The 27,506-nt window shown below is 33.6% G+C and overlaps 1 protein-coding gene across 15 annotated transcripts in view; it reads right to left on the reverse strand.

Moving 5' to 3' along the window:
* Nucleotides 1-27,506, reverse strand: part of PICALM (phosphatidylinositol binding clathrin assembly protein) — a 100,505-nt gene that overhangs the window by 31,549 nt on the left and 41,450 nt on the right. For 8 of the 15 annotated variants that reach the window (XM_019450010.2, XM_019450007.2, XM_019450009.2 and 5 more), the window contains exons 5-13: nucleotides 22,343-22,436; nucleotides 19,074-19,185; nucleotides 17,702-17,808; nucleotides 15,668-15,709; nucleotides 13,184-13,269; nucleotides 10,996-11,119; nucleotides 10,597-10,733; nucleotides 8,142-8,245; nucleotides 2,465-2,614 (exon numbers count right to left, since the gene is read on the reverse strand). In XM_019450010.2, the coding sequence (XP_019305555.1) occupies nucleotides 2,465-2,614; nucleotides 8,142-8,245; nucleotides 10,597-10,733; nucleotides 10,996-11,119; nucleotides 13,184-13,269; nucleotides 15,668-15,709; nucleotides 17,702-17,808; nucleotides 19,074-19,185; nucleotides 22,343-22,436 (956 nt within the window). The remainder of the gene's footprint in view (nucleotides 1-2,464; nucleotides 2,615-8,141; nucleotides 8,246-10,596; nucleotides 10,734-10,995; nucleotides 11,120-13,183; nucleotides 13,270-15,667; nucleotides 15,710-17,701; nucleotides 17,809-19,073; nucleotides 19,186-22,342; nucleotides 22,437-27,506) is intronic. The other 7 variants (XM_019450019.2, XM_019450017.2, XM_019450018.2 and 4 more) reach the window with 2 other exon arrangements.

Raw genomic sequence — 27,506 nt, forward strand, 5'->3', positions numbered from 1 at the left:
ATGCCTAACAGTCTAAACCACATGTGTGGTTTTTATTTTGCCATTCTGTAGTCATTTTTACAAAAGGTAAGTACTTACTTTTTGCTTATGAAAAAAATACCTTTTACAAAAAGGTAAGTACTTATTTTTTGCTTATGAAAAAATCTTGGCAGATTTGTTTGTTTTTTAAAGTATACTTGATACTTTAGTCCGCACATCCATAAGGGAAAGGGCAATGTAGAGCAAAGCTAAAGGTCTCCTGCTTCGAGCTTTTGCTCCTACTAGCTGGGTTGTCTTAGTGTATTAACTTTTCTGGGGACTCAGGCGATCCATCCAGAAAATGACAGTAATTATCTTACCAATATGAGAGTTGAAACTTGACCAAACATTCTCTGGAGGTCTTTGTAAGCCCTAAACCACCAATTCTATCATTTTATCTTCAAATGCACCAACTCACCTTGGCGTACATGGCCATCAAACTTTACTTTCTGTGCTTTCTGGTCTTCCTCTTGCCCAAACCCATGGGCTCCAACTTAAGAAACATTTGGAAAATGACATTTCTAGTATATTCCTTTTGTTACAGACTTTCCTTGGATAGCTTTTATACATTTTTACTCTTCTATTTCAATGTGAAATAGCAATGGCCTTTAGCACTTAAGCTTACTGACCTCCATTCTACCCCTCTTCAGTGAATAGAAGATTGACGGCCTGAAACATATGCACTGCTCTGACTTAAATGATGGAAATGATAGCCCCAAAGCAAAGATACCTTTCATACCCCAAATTAAAGCAACTGACTTAAAAAGACACAAGAAACCATATTTACTAAATATATACTAGTTCACATTCAGTAAGCATAAAGAAAATACAAAGTTATTAGAAAACCTGATTCAAAGGATAACTCTAGTAACCCTTTATTACCAGGCAAATAAGGTACTATATTTCACAAATTTTGTAAAGAGTAACAGAATGTGAAATTTGGTTTCAACCATTTTTTATTTAATTTGTAATGAATTACAATGACATACAGGAATTACTGTAATTAATTATTATAATTTGGAGCTATAAGACTAGTTATATATAACTAGGGTACCTGCCTTGGAACTCTCTCAAATCTCCAACTATTGTTTTCTCGTCACCTCCCTTCTGCCCCATTAGCTATATAGAACAGAATGTTCAGAATATGGCCACATGATCTCTTTAGGGTACACAGATAACTTTCTACATGCTGCTTTAAACAAAGATTTAGGGGCGCCTGGGTGGCTCAGTCGGTTAAGCGTCTGACTTCGGCTCAGGTCACGATCTCAAAGTCTGTGAGTTCGAGCCCCGCGTCGGGCTCTGGGCTGATGGCTCAGAGCCTGGAGCCTGCTTCCGATTCTGTGTCTCCCTCTCTCTCTGCCCCTCCCCCATTCATGCTCTGTCTCTCTCTGTCTCAAAAATAAATAAAAACGTTAATAAATAAATAAATAAATAATTTTTTTAAAAAAACCAAAGATTTAAATTTACATCACTTTAAGCTGTTTCTCTGAATTGAATAAAAGCAATTTCACCAACTTTTAAGGAGCGTTTATCATCTTTTTGGAGGTTCAAAAACATTAATTTCAGGTTAGTGTATATTCAAAAACTTACATTTTCCTGTATTAACTCTAGAATGAAATTCTACCATTTTATGGATTTTTATACCACAATTAAATGCAATTTAGTCAAGTTGTTTTTCATTTTCTACTTGTCATTTATCTCCAAGCTAACAATGAAGTGAAACCCTTAAGAATGGGACAGGGTGCCTGGGTGGCTGACTCGGTTAAACTAACTCTAGATTTCAGCTCAGGTCATGATATCAGGGTTTGTGAGCTGGGGCCCTGTATGGCGATGACAGTGCGGAGCTGTCTTGGGATTCTCTCTCTCTCTCTCTCTCTCTCTCTGCCCCTCTCCTGCTCATGTGCGCCCATGTGCTCTCTCTCTAAATAAACAAAAAAACACAAAAGAATGAGACATACAGTATGTATTTATTTGAGACAATCTAAAATAGTACTATTCACAGTATTAAAAAAAAAAAAAAGAGAGATAGCTACTAAGAGTGATTAACTACCCTCTCTCCCAAACACAGAGGGGGAAAAACAGAAGCATGCATAAACATGTTGGTAACTTTTAAGAGATGTTACCCAATAACCAACTCTTCGAATTAATAAAATGTGGCAAATGATGTTAGACAGCTTGAGCATCACACTAATATGATAGATAACAAAACACTAAAAAAAGCACAACTTCAAAGGAAATTTTCTTTCCTAAAAACTTGGATTAAATAAAATTAGGGATACTAGTGTTAATTTAAAAATCTCACTACATTAATGCTATTTATTTTATTTTAAAATTTGATATTAAAATCCAAAATTATTGCAGTGCCTTAAAAATAATTGATGAATACGTAAAAAATACTTAGGCAGTATAAACATTAATTGGAAAGAAAGGTTAAATTGTACTTTACCAACAAACATTTCATGAGTAGGTGTCCTAGTAGTAAAAGTGGATACATCTGAAGAAATGGGAAGGTGAACATCACCACTACTTTTTGTGAGGAAAGGATTTAAGCTTGGAATGGCATCATCAACAGCATCTACAGTAGCAGAGAAAGGATCTGTGCAGTCCAAGTGCATTACAGCAAAATGAAGAAAGGAAGTAAATTAATTAGTATTGCAATTAGTCAAAAGATGCAAAGTGAAAAGTAGTAGCTATATTATTGTTTATTAATCTCAGTGCAAAATACCTAATCATCAACATCAAGATGGAAGAACTACATTTAATTATTTTAAAATGAATCCTCAGAAGAAAACATTTATGTATCCAATTAACATTGGTAGCATACTAAGGATAGATCTGCTTTCCAACATCAGGAAGCAAATAGATAGTTAAAAAAAGAGAAAGAAACAAAATGCATCTATAAAAGAGCCACCCACCCTGGACCATGTTCCCTGCCCTAGGTGGGAATGCATTGGTTTTCATGGCATAGCTATGTTTACTCAAATAACAGACATAAACAATCAATATGTGTGTGGTATTGAGTAAAATTTCAAAAACAAAGAGAATCAGGGGTCAAGGGGTATTTCTAACAGGTGGAGGTAACTCGTGTATAGGTTCAGAGGTAAGAAATTAAAAAATACAGATGAAAAGGTCTAATGATTTAGAAAAAGGAAAGGAATTTTAGAAAAATGAAGAACAGAGGCATGAGTGGTGGCCATGTAGTAAACTGGGAACTGCTCTGAAGGTCCAGTTAAGGATTCTAAAGCCAAATCATTAAGCCTTTAAACAATTTGCTGAAGGGACGCCTGGGTGGCTCAGTCGGTTGTTAAAAGTCTGACTCTTGATTTTGGCTCAGGTCATGGTCTCACGGTTTCTAGGATGGAGGCCTGCGTGGAGCTCTGCACTGACAGTGCAGAGTCTCCTTGGGATTCGCTGTCTCCCTCTCTCCACACCTCCCCCATCTGCACTCTCTCTCAAAATAAATAAACTTAAAAAATAAATAAATAAATGATTTGCTGAAAAATAACAAAAGTATTGTTCCATTAGAATAGTACAAAATATATATTATTACCAAATCCTACCCTAAAGTTATTTTTAGATCAGATAATTACTTTACCTATACTTCATTCAAGATAATCATCATTCTAATGATTGAAAGCCACTCATCCTACCTTAAGTAAACAAGGAGAGAAAAAATAAAAAGCAGCAGAAATACTTTTAACCTGTACTTCCTGTACTTTTAACCAGCAGCCTGTTCTTGCCTATCCTCGTCTAGTTTGTGATCCTCACTTAACAATGTAGTAAGCACTGTATTTTACCCTAAGACTGACAGAGTAAGACAGCAAAGGGCTTAAGGACCAGCTCATTCACTATAAGCATACTTTCCCTAAAGTCAATAAATTCAAATCCTACAACTGGTTAAAAAAGAATACCAAGAAAATATTGAGATCAGTGGCTTGTACAGAATCTTTTTATGAAACTTTAATTTTTGTATTATTTTTTTGTATTTTGTATAATTATTTTCTAGGAATTAATCATTTTTACAGAACATCAATTCACACCCCAAAATAAAGTCCTACAAATGTATCAAAATTCATTGATGTAGTGTTCAAACTCATATGATCATGTTTAACATCTTTCCCACCCCTCCACTCCTGAATAAATGGAACAATGGATAGAAGAATCCAAAAAAGTAACTGAGAATTAAGAAGTAGAAAACAGATACAAGAAATGGGTTTTCTATACCAAAATAAAAATGTAATGATAACCAATCTAACTCCTTCCTGAGTAAGAAAGGAGATGCATTATGTTTACAGTTGATCAATTTGCTGTAAGTACTATTTTAAAATACTGAATAGTGGTATGGAGTTTTTGAAGTATATCATACATTGTTAGACTCAAAACATCTCTCTAGTTTTCCATGCCTTTGGCTATGAGAGAAGTCTTTCAAAAAAACACATTTTTCTATTACCAATCTATTGGTTTATGAGAAAAGACATGTTTGGGAAAAGTTGTTACTTATCTGCTACTCTAATGAATGCTTAAGTTTTACCTAAGTACTTATTATCAATAATCTTCTATTATATGAAACATCCTAGAGAAGAATATACAGAACCATGTAAAAATGCCGTATTTAGGTCAATCAGACAATAAGAAAAAAACAGTTCTTAATCTACTGACAAAACACGAGGTAATCTAGATGATGTTAATCTGTTAGTGAACACTATACTATCAATAATAAAAACAGGGCGCCTGGGTGGCTCAGTCGGTTAAGCATCCGACTTCAGCTCAGGTCATGATCTCACAGTTCTTGGGTTCAAGCCTCACGTAGGGCTCTATGCTGACAGCTGAGAGCCTGGAGCCTGTGTCAGATTCTGTGTCTCCCTCTCTCTCTGCCCCTCCCCTGTTCATGCTCTGTCTCTGTCTCAAGAATAAATAAACATCAAAAAAAATTTTTTTTAATAATAAAAACAAGTTCATTAAGATAAAAAAAACAATAATGTTTCAGCTATCCCAACTTAAACTTTATTTACCAGACTGGCAACTACTATAAATCCCCTAAACTTTTAAGAATAGTTTTTATCATCATTCATTTGACGGTTTAATTTTGTTACAACATTCAAAAACTAATCCAAAAAGTTGAGGATCAAAATAGTGTTGAGGTCCTAAATACTGGATACCTACATTTACACAAAGACAAATGAGTTTTTCATATAGTGTTGTGTGTTTTGTGCCAGCTGTGAGTAAAGCAAATTAAACTTCAGAAAGGATAATTCTTTTTTGCCTGAATTAAACTTTGAAATCTTGCTTAAAATATACATCAGTGCATTGAACTGACAATACTGTATATTTTTAGATATGCTGTGACACTAAATTTTAAAGGTGATATAAACTTAAATATTCTCACCTATTAGTATTAAACACCAAGTGCTTGTTGAGACTCCAAACCATTTCTTGAAAAATCAAAGGCTCATTAATATATGCAATGAGGGGAACAGAAGAGCTTGTGTTCTCTCATGTTCATTTTTTAGGTGGAATCTTAAATGCCTTTTATATAAACATGCAAACCTTACTTTAACTCTTTAACTCTACATTCCTAACTTATCTGTGGTGCTTGGGATAAGAACTAAGTTAATACCAATTCTGTTTTAAAAATGCCAAATTTGTTATTTAAAACCATTTTTAGCAAATGAAAGCAAGAGAAACATAGAATAAGATCCTATCTTTGTTTTGCCACATGGTATAAAAGCAGCATGATGTAAAATGTCACATTATTTCAAATGTTTAGGTAAATGGTTAATTTCAAAAAAAAAATCTTTAACACTCTACTGTTATGATCAAAACATTTTATATACAGTTTAAGATTTATTTATCTTAGTCTAACTTTAATTTTAAAAATACAGTAAAAAATCTTAATCCGAATGTCCTCGATATAAAAAATACACTGAATTAAAAAGTATTGAAAGTCTTCACTTAAAACACTCTTCAGCTATCCAATTAGGCAGAAGCCAAAACTCTAAAATTATCACCAGCTCAGAAACCAAGTATCTTTATATGAAAGTCAAGACTAGATAGAATTCTTAAATTGAGAGGCTCATAGTAAAAATCACTGTCCTTTCCTCATATGTAATAAGCTTTTGGAAAAATAACAGTCAATTGCTATGGCCTCTGTTCCCACTGTACTTGATTTGTATTTTTAATACTTTTAACAGTCTCACTTGTACACAGAAAGCCTAATGTTAAAATATGAAGGAAATTTTGATGGAAATAATACAAAGAGTAAAATAACCTAAAACAGAAAACTAAAACTTGACTACATGTATTCCAACATACTGTTTTCAAAAACTGCTATGAAATAATTTCTTCTGGCAGGACATAAAACAATTCTTAGAGGCTGAAATTACTTGAAATTATTCTCCCACAATAATCATCTACCCACCTTCATGTAAGAGTTCAATAATCCCAAGCAGAAACTTTAACTTTCATTATTAGAATTAACTATCCAAACAAAACAACTTCACAGTTCAGTTTCTTTGAAGTGTCCTATCAGTTCTCAATAAGCCTACTGTAAAATTTCTCACCTATTTTGAAAAACAACGTTCAGCCTTAACTTCGGAAAAAAACAACTACACTGTTTTTTATAAAAGCGGGGGAGGGTGAAGCAAGTTAAAATTGTTTAAATGGACATGTCAATTCTATTAAACTTTTCTAAAACAATTCACAGTAAGCGGAAAATACGTGTGTAATTTTGCCGATTAAAAATCCTAAAATTAGGACTTATCATTGGGATATTAAGGAATTACTTTCAGATAAATAGTTCTAAAGTATTTATTGACTTTAAACTAGCTTACCATTTTTAGAAATTACTTCTTAATCATAAGATTTAGCTAAATTAAACTAATCTTCTAAGTTAGTTTTTTAATCAAGTCATGGCTCACAAAATTAGTGTAGAAATCTAGTGTTCTAGTGTTTCACTATTCCTGTTCCCTGCTGTATCTTGAACCAGAAAGAAGCTGTCCAGAAAAGAAAGAAAACATCCACTCATTCAAAAAACATTAAAAATCAAAGCATCTAGGCATTGATAATACAGCACTGAACAAAATATTTAAAAAGCCCTGCATTCACAGAGATTATGTTCTATTAAACTAAATAGAGCCTTAAGAATTAACTATAAAAAATAATGAAACAAAAAAGTTAAGACTCCAATCATCAAAATATAGATGAAAAGTCTAGTTCACGTTAACATAAAAACTCACAATTAATTTATCTTGCTATGAGAGGTAAACTGATCAATTCAGATTTTACATGAGCAATGAAAATTTTAAGGTAGCTTGCCATTCTCTATAGTTCTGTAGACAGCATCCTCTCAGAATATCTCCCCTTTCTGTCCCAAATAATTTTTGAGTGTCTGTAAAATAATACATATATGCAAACAAAAGCACCAAAACCAAGCAAATGGAATCACTTGAAAACATATTATATGTCTAAGCAAACCTGCTTAAAAACTGACAGGGACTAGGCTCAATCCTTCAAAGATGCCAGGTCAATGATCACGATACAGTCACCTTAAGATCAAAGAACTACTCCAGGGCAGCAAACATTCCTATTGCTATTAGGGGAAAATTCTTTGAATACCAAAGTCTTAATGATCTAAATTAAAAGCTGTAAATACAAGTAGCATAAAGTTTGTCATAACATTCCCAGTCAGAACACAGTTTATTGAGTAGTAACACTGTATGCGTTTTATTAGAATCTTATCATACATTTACATAGCACGAGTTTTCTTCCCCCATTAGTCATTTTATTTTCTATACCAAAAGCACAATAACCCTTATGCATTTTCTGATTATGGAATAGATATTCAACATTGAAAGAATGATTTCATACTTCAATATACATTGGGTCCTTCCTTTTCACCTTCATTAAAACCTCATTTCATAATTTAATTGAACAGAAATTCTAAAATTACATTTACAAATACATGAATGTCTTCAAGGAACAAAATTACCTTACTGCCATTTTAAATATGTTTAAAGTTCACACGTATCAAATGTAACCAAAAAGTACACAAATGAGTGAAACACTACAGAATGCAGATGGGAAAGGCTTACATAACAAATAAAGTAGAATTCATTAATGCTTACCTCCCCATGTACTTGCTACCTGAGAAGTAGATGGCATAGGAAGTACAGATGGGTGAAAAGTTGGCTGTTGTAAATCAAGCAGATCATTTGGTAGCTTTGATGTGCTAGAAAATATTTTGAAAAGATTATTTATTTATTTATTAGGTAAACCTTGCTGTATCGGCCACTCCCTTCTGTCCCAGTAAATAAAAACATTAAAAGTAAGAAAAGGCCCCAGTAATGTAAACCTCAAGAGGAGGAACAGTTTCAGCAAGGTAACAGTTGCATACCTTTAATATATACAACAGCATATCTATATTTATAGTAGCATATTTCTACAGAAGTCTGGAAAAAATATTCAAGTACCATATCTTAAATTTATATAGGATTCAAATAATTATACTGTATCCCTTTTGGAATGTATCAGTGACTATCCTGGGAAAATACTGATTTCCTTACGGAAATGTACCTAAACAACATGATTCTGAAATATGAAACATTATGGCAATTTTAATTTTTTTAAGGAAATTTGTTTTCTTACTTTAAATCTTCAAAGAACTTCCATTATATTTGTAATACTAATCCCTCTAACAAAGCAAATTACCTGTTAATCTCACTTGCCCTGCTTCAATATCCAAACATATCAATAATACAGGAAAAAATTATACATGCATATATGATATAAACTTATAACAGAGCCACCCCATTACACAACTACAGGGGGCATTATTTACATGATATGTATGACTTTTATGTGATAAAGGAATAACAACTAAAAAAAGATACCAGAGGAGTGCTTGGGTGGCTCAGTCAGTTAAGAAGCCAACTCCCGAATTAGGCTCAGGTCACGATCTCATGGTTTATGGGTTTGAGCCCACGTCAGGCTCTGCACTGATGGCACAGAGCCTGCTTGGGATTCTCCGTCTCCCTCGCTCTCTGCCCCTCCCCAACTTGTACTCTCTCAAAAATAAACATTAAAAAAAAAATCACAGAGTTTCCATGAATTGAAGCATTGTGGACAAAACAACATACATCATTTTTAACTTATACTTACTCAAAAACAAAATGTCTCTTCGATGTAAAAAACAGTTTTACAGATAAATAAAAATATAAATGCATTTAGTACTTTGGGGGAGAAAAACAGAATAAGGCAATATGCATTCTGTTATAGGCTGTTAAGATCTGCCTTCAATTAGAATTAAAAAGGTAAAAACTAAGAGTGTATTAAGTGAAGTAAAAAATAGCCAAATTAGTTCTTTATCTAATAATTTTTTTCATTCTTAAACATTCAGCATCTTTTCCATTTATTTCCCCTGAGACAGAGTTCTTTCTAAGGTCCTCAAGTGGGGACGTTTCATGGGTTCAAAGTTATTTTAATGGGGATTTAAAAAGGCAGCATGCCAAACAACAAACAAAACAAATGAGAAAACAATAATTATAAAGTTGAAAGAAAAACACTAAATTCAACAAACATCTATTAAGACTTTAGGGAACAAGCAGCAACTAAGTAAGTTACATTGAATGATGACAGGTCTCAGGTGGGAGGGAAGACCTTCTAAGGATGAGTTAATAATAAAATAAACAGCAACAACAACAAAATCAAAGATATTGTTTAAGATTGTGTGCTTTAGTATAGGACTGTGCTAAATCTTATGCTAGCCACATGGCAGTCTGTTGGAAACAAAATCTTGGGCCTCACTTTATATCTACTGTATCAGAAACTCTGGGGGTGAGGTTCAGAAAGCTGTGGCTTTAGAATCTCTCCAGGTGATTCTGCTGCTTACTAAAGAATGAGAACCACTGACCTATACCATACAATACCTTATGTGGAAACAGGTTTAAAAAAAAAAAAAAAAAAAAGATTAAGAAATAACAGCCAGGATTCAAACCAGAATCTGACTTCCAAACTTCTACTTTAAACCACTCTGAGGTAAAAGATAGGACAAATTTAAAATAAACCAATTATTTGAATTTTCCCGGAAATATTATTATTTCCATTATTAAATAGCTTCAATTATTGACACTGCAACAAGATTATTGATGTTGGCCTGGTAGGCCTCAATACCACAGAAATCTGACAACTAAACTCTTACGGTGTTCCAGAGTACGGAGTTGAACATAAGGCAATAAATAGACATGAAAGACATTTAATATCCAATGAAAGGATACTGTGAAATATATTACCATACCCTTATATGTACATATCCATATATATAAATGACACATCTGCCCCATAGATTACCCACTACATTCCAATTAGTATAAATTTGTAACTTAGCCATTTTCCATTTCCTAAATATGCAAGGTATATACTCTTAACATTTTATATTTAATTATACCATTATCACCATTTATTAACACCACTGTGTGAACTTCTGAATATAAAATCATAAATTAAACTAAATTTGAAAAGCTCTTTCTATTAGAAGCCTTTAGATCTAAGTATTCAAAGGTAATCTTTACCTTCTCCACCTACCTGTTAGAAGAACTAGGGGTAGAAAATATGTCAATGGCTGGTGCAGTCATTATACCCCCTGCAGAGGTGGACACAGGAGAGGCTGCAGTTGTTAAAGAGGTATGAGGTTTCTTTGCAAGTTCTTTTAGGCGCTGTTCCTGTTGAGAAAGGGAACTAGCATAAGGAATCCAAAACCCAGATTTGTTTTATGGCCACTGGAAAAACACATTATCTAATTGTGTTCTGATAGCAGAAAGGTGTTCTTGGTTTCATCAGTCAGTCAATGTCAGGATAAAAAATCAGATCATTGAGTTTCACCCCATTTGGATAACTATCATTAAGTTAGTCTATTTAGAGGTTCCAATTCCTTTATGAACACCTGTACCTGTTTTTCCGAATAAAGAGCATGCAAACACCTACCTTTAAAGCTTTTAAACGAGCCTGTTCTTCCTCTAATGCTGCCTGCTTTTCCCTTTCATCCACTTTGGTTAGAGACAGGCCAGTGCTTGCCAGGGAAGAGACTGCGTTGGAAAGTGTTGTTGCCCTAGGAAATTGGACAAAGGTAATTTGGCTTTCTGCAACCTGGTTATAAAATGGTCTGGCAACACTGCCATGGATTGGTATTACAATTATGAATTTACCTTTTGGAGTAAAAATCAGTACTTCAGATAAAATATTCTACCTAGTGACCCACAGGATTATTAGCAATTAGCTAATTTATACAAATATTCCCTGCTTTTTAAATTGTTAGACTTTGGAAAGAGTTCACAATAAAGGTATGGGACACTGCTTCTTCCAAGCCCCAAGGAAGGGAACTAATGCAATTAGAAAAGAGTTCACATACTCCCAGGAAAACCCTGATGGGTAAAATATATTGAATTTCTCACAGGAAATTACTCCACTAATTTACAGCATAGGTTTTGGCAGTACCACTACAGGAACACTAAAACATTAGTACCAGTAATAAATAATGTGTGTCTAGAGAGGTTTCCATTATAATAACACCCAAAGATGTCATTCCCGGAGGATCACAGGTTCCTTCAAAGACAGATCAATTTCATCAGTCCATCTGGCACCTCCTTTCTATCTGCTACCCTCTTGCCAAGCTAGAAGTTCCTTTCCAAACATAGTACACATGTGCAATGCATCACCATAGCAAGCCACCTCCTTCCCCTTATATCATACCATAAACCCCAACAACATATATTCCCGAATGTCAATTCTAGGCAATATGAACACATCTAGGAAGAGTTCTAACCTGAAGAACTACTACTCATGACCTTCACTCATTTTCCTTTTATCACACACCAATCATCATTAATTTATACTCTAAGCATACAAGTGGCAGAACTACTAATAATTTATGTAAAATCAATTTTTATAAAATACAACTCAGAAGACAAGGGAAGAGTAATACAGTTGTGATAGAAATGCAAGAAACCCAGCAAATTTTATGATAACAAAAGTATGAAGTTAAATCAATGTACCTCAACTACTTGGCCATATTTTTTATTTATTTCTTATATAAGTGCCACATAATTTGGCTTATGCTTCTAAAAACCTACTAGAAAAGTCAAAGAACAAATTTGGAATGAAAAAGTACTAAAATCCAGTAACATTTTCCTTTAAAAATTACTTAAATTCTGCCACCACAAATAAAGTTCTGAAACAAAAAAATCTAAAGAAAATGAAGGTTCTCATTACATTTTACAGAATTTTTTTTCATGCCATTAAAAGGAAATCTTCATAAAGAAACATGAGAATTACTCAAGTCACACTACCCAACATAAAACTCATGTTACAAAGTCAATATGAGATGAACCGTACTATTTTCAGTTTGCTAGGTTAACTGGTTTTAGTCTTGGAAATCCACTCAAAGCCCAACAGACTGATTAAAATATGTCAAATATCAATCCCATGAATTGGTATCAGAGAAAGATAATGATATTTGCTATCAGATATCCTAGGTTTGAGTCCCAGAATTACTACTGCACACTTCACTGGGCCACAGTGAGGGTTAATCAAATTTGTAGACAGGCATCTTATAAGTACAAGACACCACATGAATAAATGAATTATCACTTTTAAGAGAAATACTGACACTGTGAATACAGCTGTAAACCAAGTACTCTGTGTTATCATCTTAAGAGATGCTGACATCAAGGGGCAACTGGGTGGCTCAATTAGTTAAGAATCTGACTCTTGGTTTCAGCTCAGGTCATGATCTCATGATTTTTGAGATTGAGCCCTGTGTCTGCGCTGACAACGTGGAGTCTGCTTGGGATTCTGTCTCCCTCTCTGTGCACCTCCCTTGCATGCTCTCTTGCTCTCTCTCTCTCAAAATAAATAAATAAACATTTAAAAAGAGAGAGAGAGACAGAGAGATGCTGACTTCTATTGAAGATCAGGAACTATTCCAAGAATTTACATGTATTAACCCATCTAATCCTTGGTAGCAGCCCTACCAGGTAGATATCATTAAGTTCATTCTAATATATGATTAAGTCAAGATAAGGCAAAGTTAAATGCCTTGACATTTAAAAGGTAGATTCATCAACTCTCTCAGGAACATAAAAACCTGCTCTTTGCCCTAGGAACAGTAATATACCTGCTTGCAGCTGTAGAATCTTTGATTTTCTTTCCTTCCAAGGAAGCTAAATGTTGTTCCAAAGCATCAAGTAGACTGCTGGGGGCCTAAAATTGTACAAATATTAAGATTTTCAGGATAAAGAGACCATTGGTCAAAACAAATTAAGTATCACCTAACATATGAGAGGAAAAAAATAAATAGGTATATTCCTCATGAATTAACAGTGGAGTTTTGTTTTTATTATGCTCTTATTTTTATTACATAAGCATGACCTAGTAAGGGGTATTAATAAACATAATCAAAAAAAATTGAGACTATGTAAACACGAAACATTAAAGAGTTCTTGCAAGTACTTTCATTAAATATATTAACTTATTTGAATTTTAAATAAAACATACTCTTAAAAGCTAGACATATCGTTGGGAATGTTTCTGGTATTTTAGTAAGTACTTGAGTAAATCAAAGTGTGCAAAGATTATTTTTGAATAGTTATTGATAAATGAAACTACAGACCAGCATCAAGAAAATGCAAATTAAAATCACGATGAGATAAAATTTCTTAACCACTAGAATGGCTAACATTAAATAGATTAGCAACATCATATGTTGGTGAAGATATGAAACAACTGGAACTCTCATATGATGCTGGTCAAAGTTCATCTTAAAAAATGATCTGATTTTTTTTTTTTTATGAAGTTAAATATACATCTAGCTTAACTACCCAATTCCATTCCTAATTATTTATCCAAGGGACATAAAAAACTATCTCTACAAGAAAAGATTTGTTGAAGAATGTTTTAAGTAGCTTAATTTACAACAGTAAAAAATTACAAATAATCCAAAAGTCCATCATTTGGAAAATGGACAAACAAAACTGGGGTAAAAGTCACACAATGGAATACTATTCAGCAATAAAGAAGAATGAATATGAGCAATACATTCAATAATAAGGACAAAGCTCAAAACACTATGATGAGCAAAAGAAGCCAGATATAAGAATAAATACTTGCGTGATTCCATTTATATCACATTTAAGATCTAATAAAATTATGCTATTAGAAATCACATCAGTAATTTGTGTTGGGGACTAGGGAAGGACCAGAAGGGGCCATGAGAATTGCGGTGATAGAACTGATTTAAATACTGAATGGTATGCTGGTAACACAAATGTTAATTATCAAGCTTCACTGAAATGGATACTTCACTCAATTTTGTTTTAAAAAGAAAGACTGGGGCGCCTGGGTGGCGCAGTCGGTTAAGCGTCCGACTTCAGCCAGGTCACGATCTCACGGTCATTGAGTTCGAGCCCCGCGTCGGGCTCTGGGCTGATGGCTTGGAGCCTGGAGCCTGTTTCCGATTCTGTGTCTCCCTCTCTCTCTCTGCCCCTCCCCCGTTTATGCTCTGTCTCTCTCTGTCCCAAAAATAAATAAAAATAAATAAATAAATAAATAAATAAATAAAAAGAAAGACTGGCCTTTAAAGACTATATATCAAATCTCAACTTAATATGAAAAGCTAGTTACTTTCAAAAGGAAACGTTTTCAGTCAGTTGAAAAGGAATTGTCCCCTATCTTTAAGTGAAACAAATGCATCAGGAGCATTTACTTGCCCCAAATATTCTTTAGGATTTGAGATAAAGAGTTACTGGATTGTAGGCATCTAAATCTCTCTACCAATTATGACTTCAACAATTTCCTTCATTCAGTGTTTTCCCTCTACATGCAAAACCTTAGTATAAGAAAGATACAGTAGAAAACCAATTAAAGCCAAAAATATTAGATTATAATATTAACTTCTATGTTGAACAGAGAACACACGTATACCACTTCCCAATCCCAACATAATGTCTGCTAAGACTCCCAAAGACACTAGTATTATCTTCATTTTACAAATAAACAACCTGAGACAGTGAGAATTAAATAACTTGCCCAAGATCACTTGTCTGATACACAGCAGGAGCCAACAAAGGGTCTTTGGTATATATGACTTGAAAGTCTAGATATTAAGTACTATGCTACAGAATCCTTAATTAAAACCAGGCATTTGATGGGGTGCCTGGGTGGCTCAGTCAGTTAAGCATCCGACTTTGGCTCAGGTCATGATGTTATGGCTTGTGGTTCAAGCCCCGCGTCTGGCTCTGTGCTGACAGAGTGTAGCCTGGAGCCTGCTTCATATTCTGTGTCTCCCCCTCTCTTTGCCCCTCTCCCGCTCTGTCTCTCTCTCAAAAATAAACATTTTTTAAAAGTTAAAAAAAAAAAAAAAGGCATTTGAACTGTACACATTAAAGGAAATCAACTAAAGGAATGGTATAGTAATGGCTAGCTCCACCAACATAAGAAATGAGATCATAATGTTAGAAGTCAGCAATATATGTTCGAATCTGTCATGAAAAATCACACCAATCCCTTAACAGTAGTAACTGCATATTATTCATCTTTGTACCGTTCACACCTAGCAATACATATAGCAGACAGTGAAATGATATTATAACCATACACTTACCTGTGAAAGGTCTGGTATATCACCTCTGTCAATTCCAACTTGCTGTAAAAAGAAGCAGCATTGTACTTAACAAAATTATAATAAAAAATAAAAATTTAGAAAATGACATTATGGCTAGTACCACGAACAATATTCTAGATTGACTTCTTTAAAATCAGAAGACTATTTAATCTCCAGAGGGATCATTCACTATTTCCATGGGCTTAGATGTTATTTACATGGTTCTAAAAGTTGTAAAAGGAGAAGAACCAGAGTTGGAAATCCAATTAAGAGTATCCACATCTTCTGAGCACCTAATACTTAAGCTACCTTGTCACAATCTAAAAAAATCCATCACTTTTATGTGTCATATGACAAAAAGACTACAGCAAGAAAGAGAAAGGCTGACCATGAACAAGTTTCCTGGGGCATAAAAAAGAAGTTAAGGAACAAATTTGAGGATAAGGACTTTGTCTTTCTACATAAAGTATGCTTTTCCTGGCAATCACCACAGATAACAGTTTTTAAAACCCATGTTCATGCAAGTAGACCAGGTTTTATACAAATGCCAAGTGATCTTCCAACCAGGATATAACTATCTACACAAACCAATTCTAATACACTTTCTTAATGTTCGGGCATTAGGCAATTTCCAGCAAAAATGATAAAAACCATTCATACTTTTCTCGTGACCAAATTAAAAAACTTTTTTCCCTTCCTGTGGTTATGTTTCATTTTCTAATCATCCTCTCTTCCTTTCCACAGTTCGAGGGCAACTCCCAGAATGGTATCAGAAAATTTGACAGAATAATCCATACTAAGATCTTAATAGCTTATCACCAACTGATATACATGAGTCCCCTCCAAACACATTTGAAAAGGTTACTTGTACCTTTACTCAAAGGACTAAGGTCTCATAATGAAACTGCAACCCAAAGACAAAGACAGCCTCATGAAAGAATATTTTATTCCTCAGATCACACAGAGTAAATGGTGTATTTCATCTCAGACCAGAATTTACCAGAAGGTAAATAAAGGCTTAAAACTTAAGTCAGTAACTATAACTATCAAACGCAAAGAACATAAGAGGCCAAAGGGAAAAGTCAGCAAACTAAAACATTTAAAGAATTTACTGAAAACACAGTGTAAACACTACCTTTTTCTTGTTTTAGTATATGACTAACCCTAAAAAAATGGAAAAAATACATTGATCTCTTGAGGGATACTTTAAATCCAATATAAACTTCAGTAGATTTCATAAGATAGCTAACATAAAGCTCTTTTTTTCAAAAGGTCTTATGATGCTGTTTTATTTCATCTGCTAGAGAATGAAATATCACTATGGTAATAGAGCTAGAATCACCAACTTGCAAGTTCCAGATTAACTACTTTGATATAATTGATAAATGATAGTCATCTTCCAGAATTATCCTAAGGTACAGGAAGGGAAAACAAAAAAACTTTGAGAGTTGCCTCTGTGCAAGCAAGATAGTGCCTTCTATGATCATTTCAGAAAATTATTTAAACAGATTTATAAAATTAGACTGTTCTACAACCTACATTCATGGTGTTCATAATCAATGACAAACAATAAATACACTAAATTCACTTCTGTGGGGTAATGAAACATTGTGGACCATGTGATTCTAGCTGCAAATCTCAGTGGAAGAAAGAGACTTGTACTCACACTGAAAATTCTCTACCATATAATAAGATAAATATGCTAAAATATATGGCTAATGCCAAACACAAAATTCTATTGCACCACTGTGTGCCACCTTCCTTATTTTAGCGAGAAATAAACAATTTAAAAATGGATTACGTTTCAATATTCAATACTGAATTAAGTATGTAAGATATATCTTAGTCAATACCATATCACATTCATAACATAACAAAGAATTCAATATAGTATATGGATATGACTGAATATATACTTTATTTATTATATTTAAGATGTGACTTTCATTTGGATAATGACTTATTTCTCTAAAATCTATACTTAAAGACAAAAAAAGCAAGTTAAAAGACCTAGTTAACTTAAGGACAGTTTACCTCTGCAACTTTGAGAAACTCTGAGATTCTTGTCATCCTAGTCAGGAACTTCTTATAGATGTCCAGACCTTCTTTGCATTGGTTCTTTTTCATATCAAAATATTTTTCTGCCAAAGGTAAATGTAAAAATACTTTTATTCACATCAAAAGAGAAAATTCAAAAGTGAAAACAAGTAATAGCTCCAAAGAGATCATATAGGTGTCTCAGAGAACAAACTCACCCTACAGGAAAAATGTCAGTGTTAAATTAGCTGAGATATTTAAATTGAATTAATACAGAGATGCTATATTAAAAACAGAAAAATCATTTGACTTCACTCATATTACTAGTTTGTTCTATAATATTTCTATAATTTTTATTAACACATTATACTTTTTTCCATTCCAAATATTCTTACTTTCAAATATTCTTACTAATAATGTATTAACATATACTACTTCCAAATATTCTTCTTCCAAATATTCTTACTAATAATATATTAACATATTAATAAAGATGGCAACTTTACCATGTCCAAATGTCACCTGGAAAGCTTATTTAAACTTATTATATGAACAGCAATAAAGAGCTTAATTTATAAGTAATTGTAGGGTGACTGACTCCCAAAATTATGTAGAAACCTCCCATTTTTTTGTGAAAAAAATAATCCCAATTTCCCTATCTTCACAGAGTAAAGCATCCCTAAATAAGTTTGTGAATAAGCCTATAAACAGCAAATTTAAATAATTTTTTTAAGTGAGGAGGGGAGGGAAAACAAGCACATTGGAGTGAACACACTGTGGACATCTGAGACCGATACTTAGGCACTCTTTACAGACTGTTACTCATCTACTCCATCCAAATCCCACAGGAAAAAAAGATCATTTCTAGGCAAAATTAAAAAACTAGGAATACACACATTCCTAAAATGCCTCAAAAGTAAAAGGCATCCTAAAAAATAAATTTTTAATCCATTTAAAATAATTATCAATTTTAAAATTAGGCCTAGAAAAAATCTATCAATTTTATAATTACAAAATTGTGACGAAGTAAATTGTGAGGAAGTAAGATTCTTCTGGGAGAGAAAATAACTTTAACTTAATTTTAAAGGGATCTTTATATCTCTAAAAATAATAAAACTGACATAAAAAAACATAAAGACATATCTACAAAACAAGTTCATCCAGCTGAACATTCTAGTTGTAAAAATAAGTATTTAATCTCTTAGCACGCGTAACTAGAAATAAAATCTTTTCTCCAAATAAATTGTTACAATCAATGAATAGCCCAAGGAGTGGTTAGGCAGCTCAAAGTAACAACTCAGACAACAATATTTATCCATATGACACAAGATAAAAAAAATAAAATGTATTCAGCTACAACAATATTTACCCAACAGGTTAATAATTCCTTCATTGTATGCTGCAAACAGTCTAATGGCATCTTTGAACAGGAGCATGAAGGCAGCATTTATTACCCCATTTGTAAGTTCATTGCTATTAACCTAGGGAAAAATTAGAAAAAAAGATGAACTAATCTTAATCTTTTAAATGACAGTGACTTCCTTCAAATTAAAATACAGTAAATGCAAATATTTAGGTGTATTAGAGAAAAATACATTTATTTCTTTCAGAGTTACATCCAAATAGTGCAAAAATGTGCCTAAGAGCTCAGATTTATGTAAAAGCCACAAACAAAAATTCTGTAACATTCAATGTAATTCAGAAGTAAGTCATAAAGAAAAAAATCCGCTCTTTCGAAATTCCTAGGCAATCACCAAGGCACAAAGCTAAGCTAGGTAGAAGAAATGTATTTTTTTTTAAATATACCTTTTTCCACTATTATAAACAAACTTACCTTCAAAATGGTTATGATATTTCTATTTCATATGGTTATCTGGGAGAATTAAATGATACACTGATCGTAAGGAGCTTAGGACAGTACCTTACACATAAAGAATCAATAGTATTATTACTAAATATGCTGTAACAAAAAGCCAGCACCTATTTATCTATCAAGAATACAGGAAAACCTTTAGTTTTATCTCAAGAAATGAAATCAAGAAGATAAACCAATGAACTTTAAGTTATTTTTTAGATTATACAAATAACTACTACATGAAAATTCATTTTTTGGTATAGAAAAACATAAGCACAAGTTAAATGGTAAACAACACATTGGTCAATACATGCAAAATATCTAACAAGGTTGACTTCCACTGTAGAGAATCCTAATAATAAAGCAAATGGCAAACAATTCACAATATACAGTTAGTAACATGTGAGAAGACCTTCAATTATCAAGTAAATTAAAATATAATAATCAATTAAATCACTAAACTATCCTTTCTTGAGCACCAGATTGGTAGATACCAAAATAATCAAAACCAAGCTATTATTCAATGCCAACAAGGATGAAGAAAAAGAGGTACCTGTTGACAAGTGACTAGGTTTAAGCCTTCTGTAATGTAAGTTAGCAATATTTATTAAAAATTTTAATGTTTATGGGAATACAAGCTGGTGCAGCCATTCTGGAAAACAGTATGGAGGTTCCTCAAAAAACTAAAAGTAGAACTCCCCTAATACCCAGCAATTGCACTACTAGGCATTTATCCATGGGATACAGGTGTGCTGTTTCGAAGGGACACATGCACCCCCATGTTTATAGCAGCACTATCGACAATAGCCAAAGTATGGAAAGAGCCCAAATGACCATCGATGGATGAATGGATAAAGAAGATGTGGTATATATATACAATGGAGTATTACTCGGCAATCAAAAAGAATGAAATCTTGCCATTTGAAACTACCTGGATGGAACTGGAAGGTATTATTCTAAGTGAAATTAGTCAGAGAAAGATAAAAATCATCTGACTTCACTCATATGAGGACTTGAAGACCAAAAAAGATGAACATAAGGGAAGGGAAACAAAAATAATGTAAAAACAGGGAGGGGGACAAAACAGAAGAGACTCATAAATATGGAGAACAAACTGAGGGTTACTGAAGGGCTTGTGGGAGGAGGGATGGTCTAAATGGGTAAGGGGCATTAAGGAATCTACTCCTGAAATCATTGTTGCACTATCTGCTAACTCATTTGGATGTAAATTTTAAAAAATAAAAAATAAAAAAAAAATTTTTTAAGTTTATGTTCTTTGATCCACCAAATTCTTTTTCTAGGCATTAAACTTATGGAATCAGGTTTATAAGTATGTAGATACACACATTAACACACACAGTATTTAGTGTATCCCTCATGTTTTTTTCCCATTCATTTTCTGTATTGAAAAAAATCAGAAAAATTCTAAATCTCTGTCAATAGGAAGATTGTTACATACAGTGAAGGACAACACAGACCATGAAAACACATAATTTTATAAAGCATTCACAAAATACTAAGTGAAAAAAGTTTCATGGTTGAATCCTCTAATAAAAACCAAAATGAAGCATAATAGTTACATTAATCCCCTACATCCTCCACACTAGGGATCCACAACTGTTTTTTGTAAAGGGCCTGAATCTGAGTACTTTAAACTCTGCAGGCCTGATAGTCTCCATCACAACAACTCAAATCTGGTTATTACATCAAAAAAGCATCCATAGACAATACCAGTGAGCCCCGCTGTAGTCTAACAATACTATTGTAGAAACTGAATTGCAATTCCAAGTAATTTTCACCTGTCAAAAATATTTTTTTATTGTTCCAACCATAAAAAAATAAAAATCATTCTTAGCTCACAAGCCATACAAAAACAGGCAGCAGGCCATAGTTTGATACAATCTGTCCTAGATGGAAGCATCTACAGAATTCATTCATTGAATGTTTCCTGAACATACACTCTATGTGCCACATATGCCTTGACAATGGAGACACAGTAGAGAAAAAGCAGACCTGGTCCCTGCCCTCAGGAAGTTAAAGACTACCAATTAATAGCAGAAATAAAAGAAAAAAATCTATTTCATCATGAAATTGTCAGTTTCATTCACTAACTTGCACTTATAAGCTCTAAAATAAAATATCTAAAGATAGATGCCTCCAAAAAGAACAAACTTGAAAATGCTAACACTTAACATATTAATAATATGTTAACAAATTACATGTTAACATATTAACAATAACATATTAACAAACGACAAAGCTGGCAACCTAGTTTAAAAAATGATTAAAACAAAAATTCCAAGGAACACATTGCTCTTTGACAACAACTATATATATAACAAGCTGTTGTAAGTGTATTTGAACTTCACTGTATTTGTTAACTGTCATATTCTGAGTTCTACGATATAGAGAAAAGTGAAATATTAAGTGGTTTATTCATAAAGAAAATCTTTACACATTTTTAAAATCTAAAAACCTTTATCAAAATACATTTTCAGATCAATCGCTTCATCTCTCCCTCACTTTCTTTAGCTTGGTATACCCTATAATTCTAGAGCTAGAGAAACACTACCAAAGAAATTAGAGTAAATCTTTAAAAATCATATAAATACCAAGTAATCCGATTTGGGACCACATTTATAGAAAATCCTTAGCCAAACAAGATATTAGTATGAAAAAACTAGGGTAGATGGAAACTTGAGAATAAAGACTCTGACCAATTCTAATAATACATATTTTTTAAATCTTAAATTTTTATAAAGTCATTTGTGTATTCAACTTACATTAAAATCAAGAAGGGCATCCATCTGATTTTGAATAATTGGTACAGTTTTAAGTAGTTTTTCTGTGTTCATTGTTCTCATCACACCATCAGCCCTATTTTAGAAAAAAAAAGAACAAACTGAATTTGTTATTAAATCTATATTTTAAGCTCTCATTTGGTTCCCTATTTAAAGAAAGAACAAGTTGCTATGAAACATCACATGTTTTTAAGTCATTATTGAACCTGACACCTCCAGCAAAAGACATACAGGAAAAACAAAAACAGGAAACACTGTTATGTCCAACATTGAGGAGCTTAAAAAAAAAAATAAAAAAGGTGTAAAAATATGAGACATAAAAGCATACATTAGAGTCAGGTTTATTGCGTATTTTTCACATGAGGAAACCATCTGATCCTCACACTACTCATATGTAAAGGGCAGTTCTACAATTTTTTTAATTGGAAAAAAAGAAATCATTTGCCTCAAATCACTAAACAGGACATGATGAGCCAGCAACTAAACTCAAGTCTTGGTAAGCACTGCTTTATTTAAGGTATTTTATTCATGACTCAAACAGCAAGACTTGTAAGCCAGAATATTATAACTAAAATTGTTTTATTACAAAATAAAGTCCAATTTTACCAAATCATTTTTAATCCAGCCATTAAAATATGTGATACTTAAGACAAATGTTTTTTAATAAAGTATTCTGTTAAAAGTCCCAAAATAGATTTCTTTAAATATTATTGCTTTGGGGCGCCTGTGTAGCTCAGTCGGTTGATCACCTGACTTCGACTCAGGTCATGATCTCACGGCTCATGGGTTCTAGCCCCTGTCTCGGGCTCTGTGCTAACAGCTCAGAGCATGGAACCTGCTTCAGATTCTGTGTCTCCCTCTCTTTCTGCCCTTCCCCTGCCCACACTCTCTCTCTCTCTCTCAAAAATAAAACATTTTTTAAAATTTAAAAAATAATAATAAATAAATTTTGCTTTAGGTATTTCTAAAAATAGATACAAGAAATATTAACAGTACCAATATAAAGAATTTTACAACAGTGGTACCAAAAACACTAGATAAGAGGTACCTGGGGCTAAAGTACACAGTGACCATCAGGCTCCATACTAAGGGCTTGATGTATGTTTTTCAAATCCTTACAAAAATTATATAGATAGACTTCTCCCATTTTGTAGATGATCAAGTTCTATGATCAGTGAGATTATATGACTGTCTAAAGTCAGAGAACTACTGGGTGGCAGGGTCATTATGTAAATCCAGATGTAATAGACTCTAAAAGAGTGCTGTTAATAACCCTTTGTGAGAGTAACCATCACTTCTTAAAAGTGTGTAGGCTTTCCCTAATTTACAAATGACCTACTTACTTATAAATAGCCACTCTACTCTGAGCCACTACCCCTTCAATCATAACCCCAGATACCAGAAAAACAATTAAGCTATGAAAATCAACAATAGTGTTTTGCAAGACAAAATCACGTTTAAAGAACAAACACTGGACTGCCTTAGGTAGGCAACCATTATCAGCCTTAGTCCAACAATTCTCTCCAATAAGAAGTGTTAACCCATGGATGCCTGTTTCCCCTCCAAGTACTATACTCCACTGGTTGGTACCAGCTAATGCAGTTTGGCATAAGGACACCACTTGCTCTTCACAACCATTTTTTCGTTCTCATACACCTCACTCTAATTTGATCAGTCTCCTTTTAGTCTCCCTCCTCTCCTTGCTGAAGTTATTTTTGACCTGCTGGTCATTTCCTCTTTACCACAGAAGACCTGAATACTGGCTCAATTTTTCTTGGTTGATTTCAACATCTACATGGACAACCAATGCAAAATTTTAATCTCAAAGTTCCTTGACTAAAGATCCTATTCCTATGGTCAGATCATGACCTCACTGTCCCCAGAAACCACATTACCCCTACCCCACCACCAATATGAAAAAAGATAAAATTTATACATCTTATCCTATGACAATAACCTCCCAGCTGCCTTGGTCAAGTACCACCAAGGCAAAACTATTTGATTTCATCATAAACTTGAATGTTTCAACTTCTACCACTATCCTTCACATTTTTACTTCCTTCATCTAGCTTAGAATTCCACAGATCATTATTGTGATAATTACCTTCCAAATACACTCAACTCTCTTATACCTCTCTTCTTCCCTTGCAGTCACTTGGTAAATTCATAATCCTGGCTAAGCAGCTAAGTGCTGGTAAAGAAAACCACACAACAGAGCAAACTGGTAAAACTCTAAATTTCATTATCATCAACCTCAAATGGGCACTCGGCACTGCCAGCAATCCTCTTAGCCTTCTTCAGTAAATTCCTCCAAGTACTTTGAAATCTGATTCTCCCACCCTTTCTTCCCTGCCTCCCCACACCCACACACAAACTCTCAGCTCATAACTCCCAAATATTTCATTCAAAAACAGAAGATGACAAAAAGAGGTTGTCTAGTCAACTCGCCAACAAAACTACATCTATCTGGTCTGGTCCAATTCAATGGTGGAAATCTCTCTTTCTATGAAATATAAATACCATTCACAGAGGTCCTCTGGATCCCACTCTGTCACAGTCCTTTGGTTGTCTTCTTTTTCTCTAACACAGCACTGTCCAACTATCTGCAATGGTGTAAATATTCAATATGTGCACCATTCAATACGGTAGCCACTAGCCACATGCAGCTATTGAGTATCCAAAATATGGCTGATCCAATTGAAGAAACGAATTTTGTATTTTATTTCACTTTAATCAATTTAAATTTAACTAGCCACATTGGCAAATAGCTACCATATTGGACAGTGCAGCTCATTAACCTCTTCTTTTAAACTAGACCATTCCCATGAACATGCCGGCAAAGTCTCTATTATCACCATTCTTTAAACATACACACTCCACTAAACCCATATGCCCATTCACCTACCGTTTATCTCACAAAGTCAAATACACTTCTCAAAAAGAGTTCCATGCTCATTTTTCATTCATTATTCAGTTCATCTCAAAATCGGCCCCTCTCCTACCACTCCAGTTAAACAGCTCTAGTTTAGGTCATGTAGAAATTCTATGTTGCTTCTCCAATGGGTACTTGTCTAACCTTATCTGACTAGACTTCTCACAGTATTTTCTTCACTATCACTTTTTCAGTTTCTTTTCTTGGCTCCTCATCCTCTGTTCATCCTCTAAAATAAATATTGTATACCTCAAGTGTTCCTGGGCTCTCTCTTCTCATTCTGTACTTACCCCCAAGGTGATCTGTTATTTTCAAGACAGAAACCACCAAGATGCCAATAATGTACTTATACTCCTAAACGAAAACTTTTAAGTTCCAAGTTAGTATGTCCAATTGTCTACTTGATACCTCACCTTGTATAAATCACAGGCATGACAAAACTGGTATTTCCAAAACTAAATCTTTAATTTTTTGCCATTATGCCCAACACTACCCCAATCTAAAATCTTCCCAGTGAAAGGTGCCCATCTCCCCAGTGACTTACACCAGAAGCCATGGGGACAATTTTGATTCCCCTCTGTCACTAGCCTCCACAACATTTCTTTCCAAAGAACTTCAAATTTCTCAATTAAGATAAATCTTAACAGTTACCAAATACTTTTATCAGACTTCAAAACTCAATTCACAAACCCAAATGCTTCAACATGATTTGCACCAAATACATGACAATTCATATTCCAAGAAGAACACAAGTTTTATGACTTCTTAAATACATTTTAATTCAATTCAGACACTTGCTTCTCAAATATAAAAGCAAGAGATTAAAGGCTGACTATCCATGTCCTTATTTACAGAAAATAACTGGATTATTCTCTGTTTTGCTTGTTACGTAACAGTATCTTGATACTTTGAACCAAACCAATTTAGATTTCAAGATAATTCAACTTAATACTATGAAAAAATGGAATGTTAAACAAAAAGAAAATATAGGGACTGATGTTTAACAATCAACTGGAAAGATAAATCCATAGGCAACTTATTGGATTCATTTTTCATAAAGCCATTTAATAAACTATTTACAAACTGAATTAGTTCTTTTTTCAAGAACTGTTAATCACCTAATATAGTAGTTTAGACTGTACAAAGTCCTGAAGATACAAATGTGAGTAATGCTATGTTGACCTTGTGGAAGTGACAGTGCTATGTAAAATCTAACAGCAGAAATAAGGTTTCCTCTGGGGAGCCTGGGTGGCTCAGTCAGTTCAGCATCCAACTCTTGATTTTGGCTCAGGTCATGATCTCAAAGTTCATGCATTTAAGCCCCTCACTGGGGTCCATGCTGACAGTGTGAAGCCTGCTTGGGATTCTCTCTCTCCCACTCTCTCTCTGCCTCTCCACCATATGCATGCATTCTTTCTCTCAAAATAAATTAAAAAATATATATATACAAATATATAAAAGGATGGTCAGAAAGATGCACTGCTTTTATAAGATAAAAACTGAGAGTAAATCAAATGTACATCTAGAAGAGAATCCCATAGCCATCCAAAAGAATGAGATCTGAGTACAAACTGAAAATATCTAAAATACACAAGAGAGAAGGAAAGCAGTCTTCAAATAATGTAATTCAATTGTCGTGTGATTTTCTATGGGTCTTCCTACATATATTTATTTCTATTTACACACAGAAAGCGGGTTACATATACTAAAATGTTAACATTTCTTACAAATTTCCTACAAGTTACAACATAGGTTGCTATGCTGCCTCAGTTTTTAAAGTGTATTAGTTTTGTAAACATAAAAAATTATTATCCTAATAAATACAACTTTACTATTTACTACAAAACTCCTCTCCAAAACTGAAACAGTTCACTGAGGTTCTAGCCACGATATAATAAATTTTAAGTGGTGCCACATTCTCAACTTACATCCCATGTCCTATATTTTTTCTTTAATACAATGATATATATGTGTGTATATACACATACACACACACACACACACACACACACACACACACACATATACACACATACACGTATCTGTGTGTATGTATCAATTTTGTGCTTCTTGGTTCACTCAATTATGGCTCCTTGATTCACTTTCCTTATCCTCTAAGGGTAATTTCCTCTACGTCAATATTAAATATATTGTGCATTATCAAGGGGTGTTCTCAGCTCTGTTAAATACAGAAATGCAGGGGCACCTAGTGGC

Source organism: Panthera pardus, unplaced genomic scaffold (genome assembly GCF_024362965.1).
Source record: "Panthera pardus isolate Hobbes unplaced genomic scaffold, ASM2436296v1 HiC_scaffold_12, whole genome shotgun sequence".
NCBI classification, from domain to species: domain Eukaryota; kingdom Metazoa; phylum Chordata; class Mammalia; order Carnivora; family Felidae; genus Panthera; species Panthera pardus.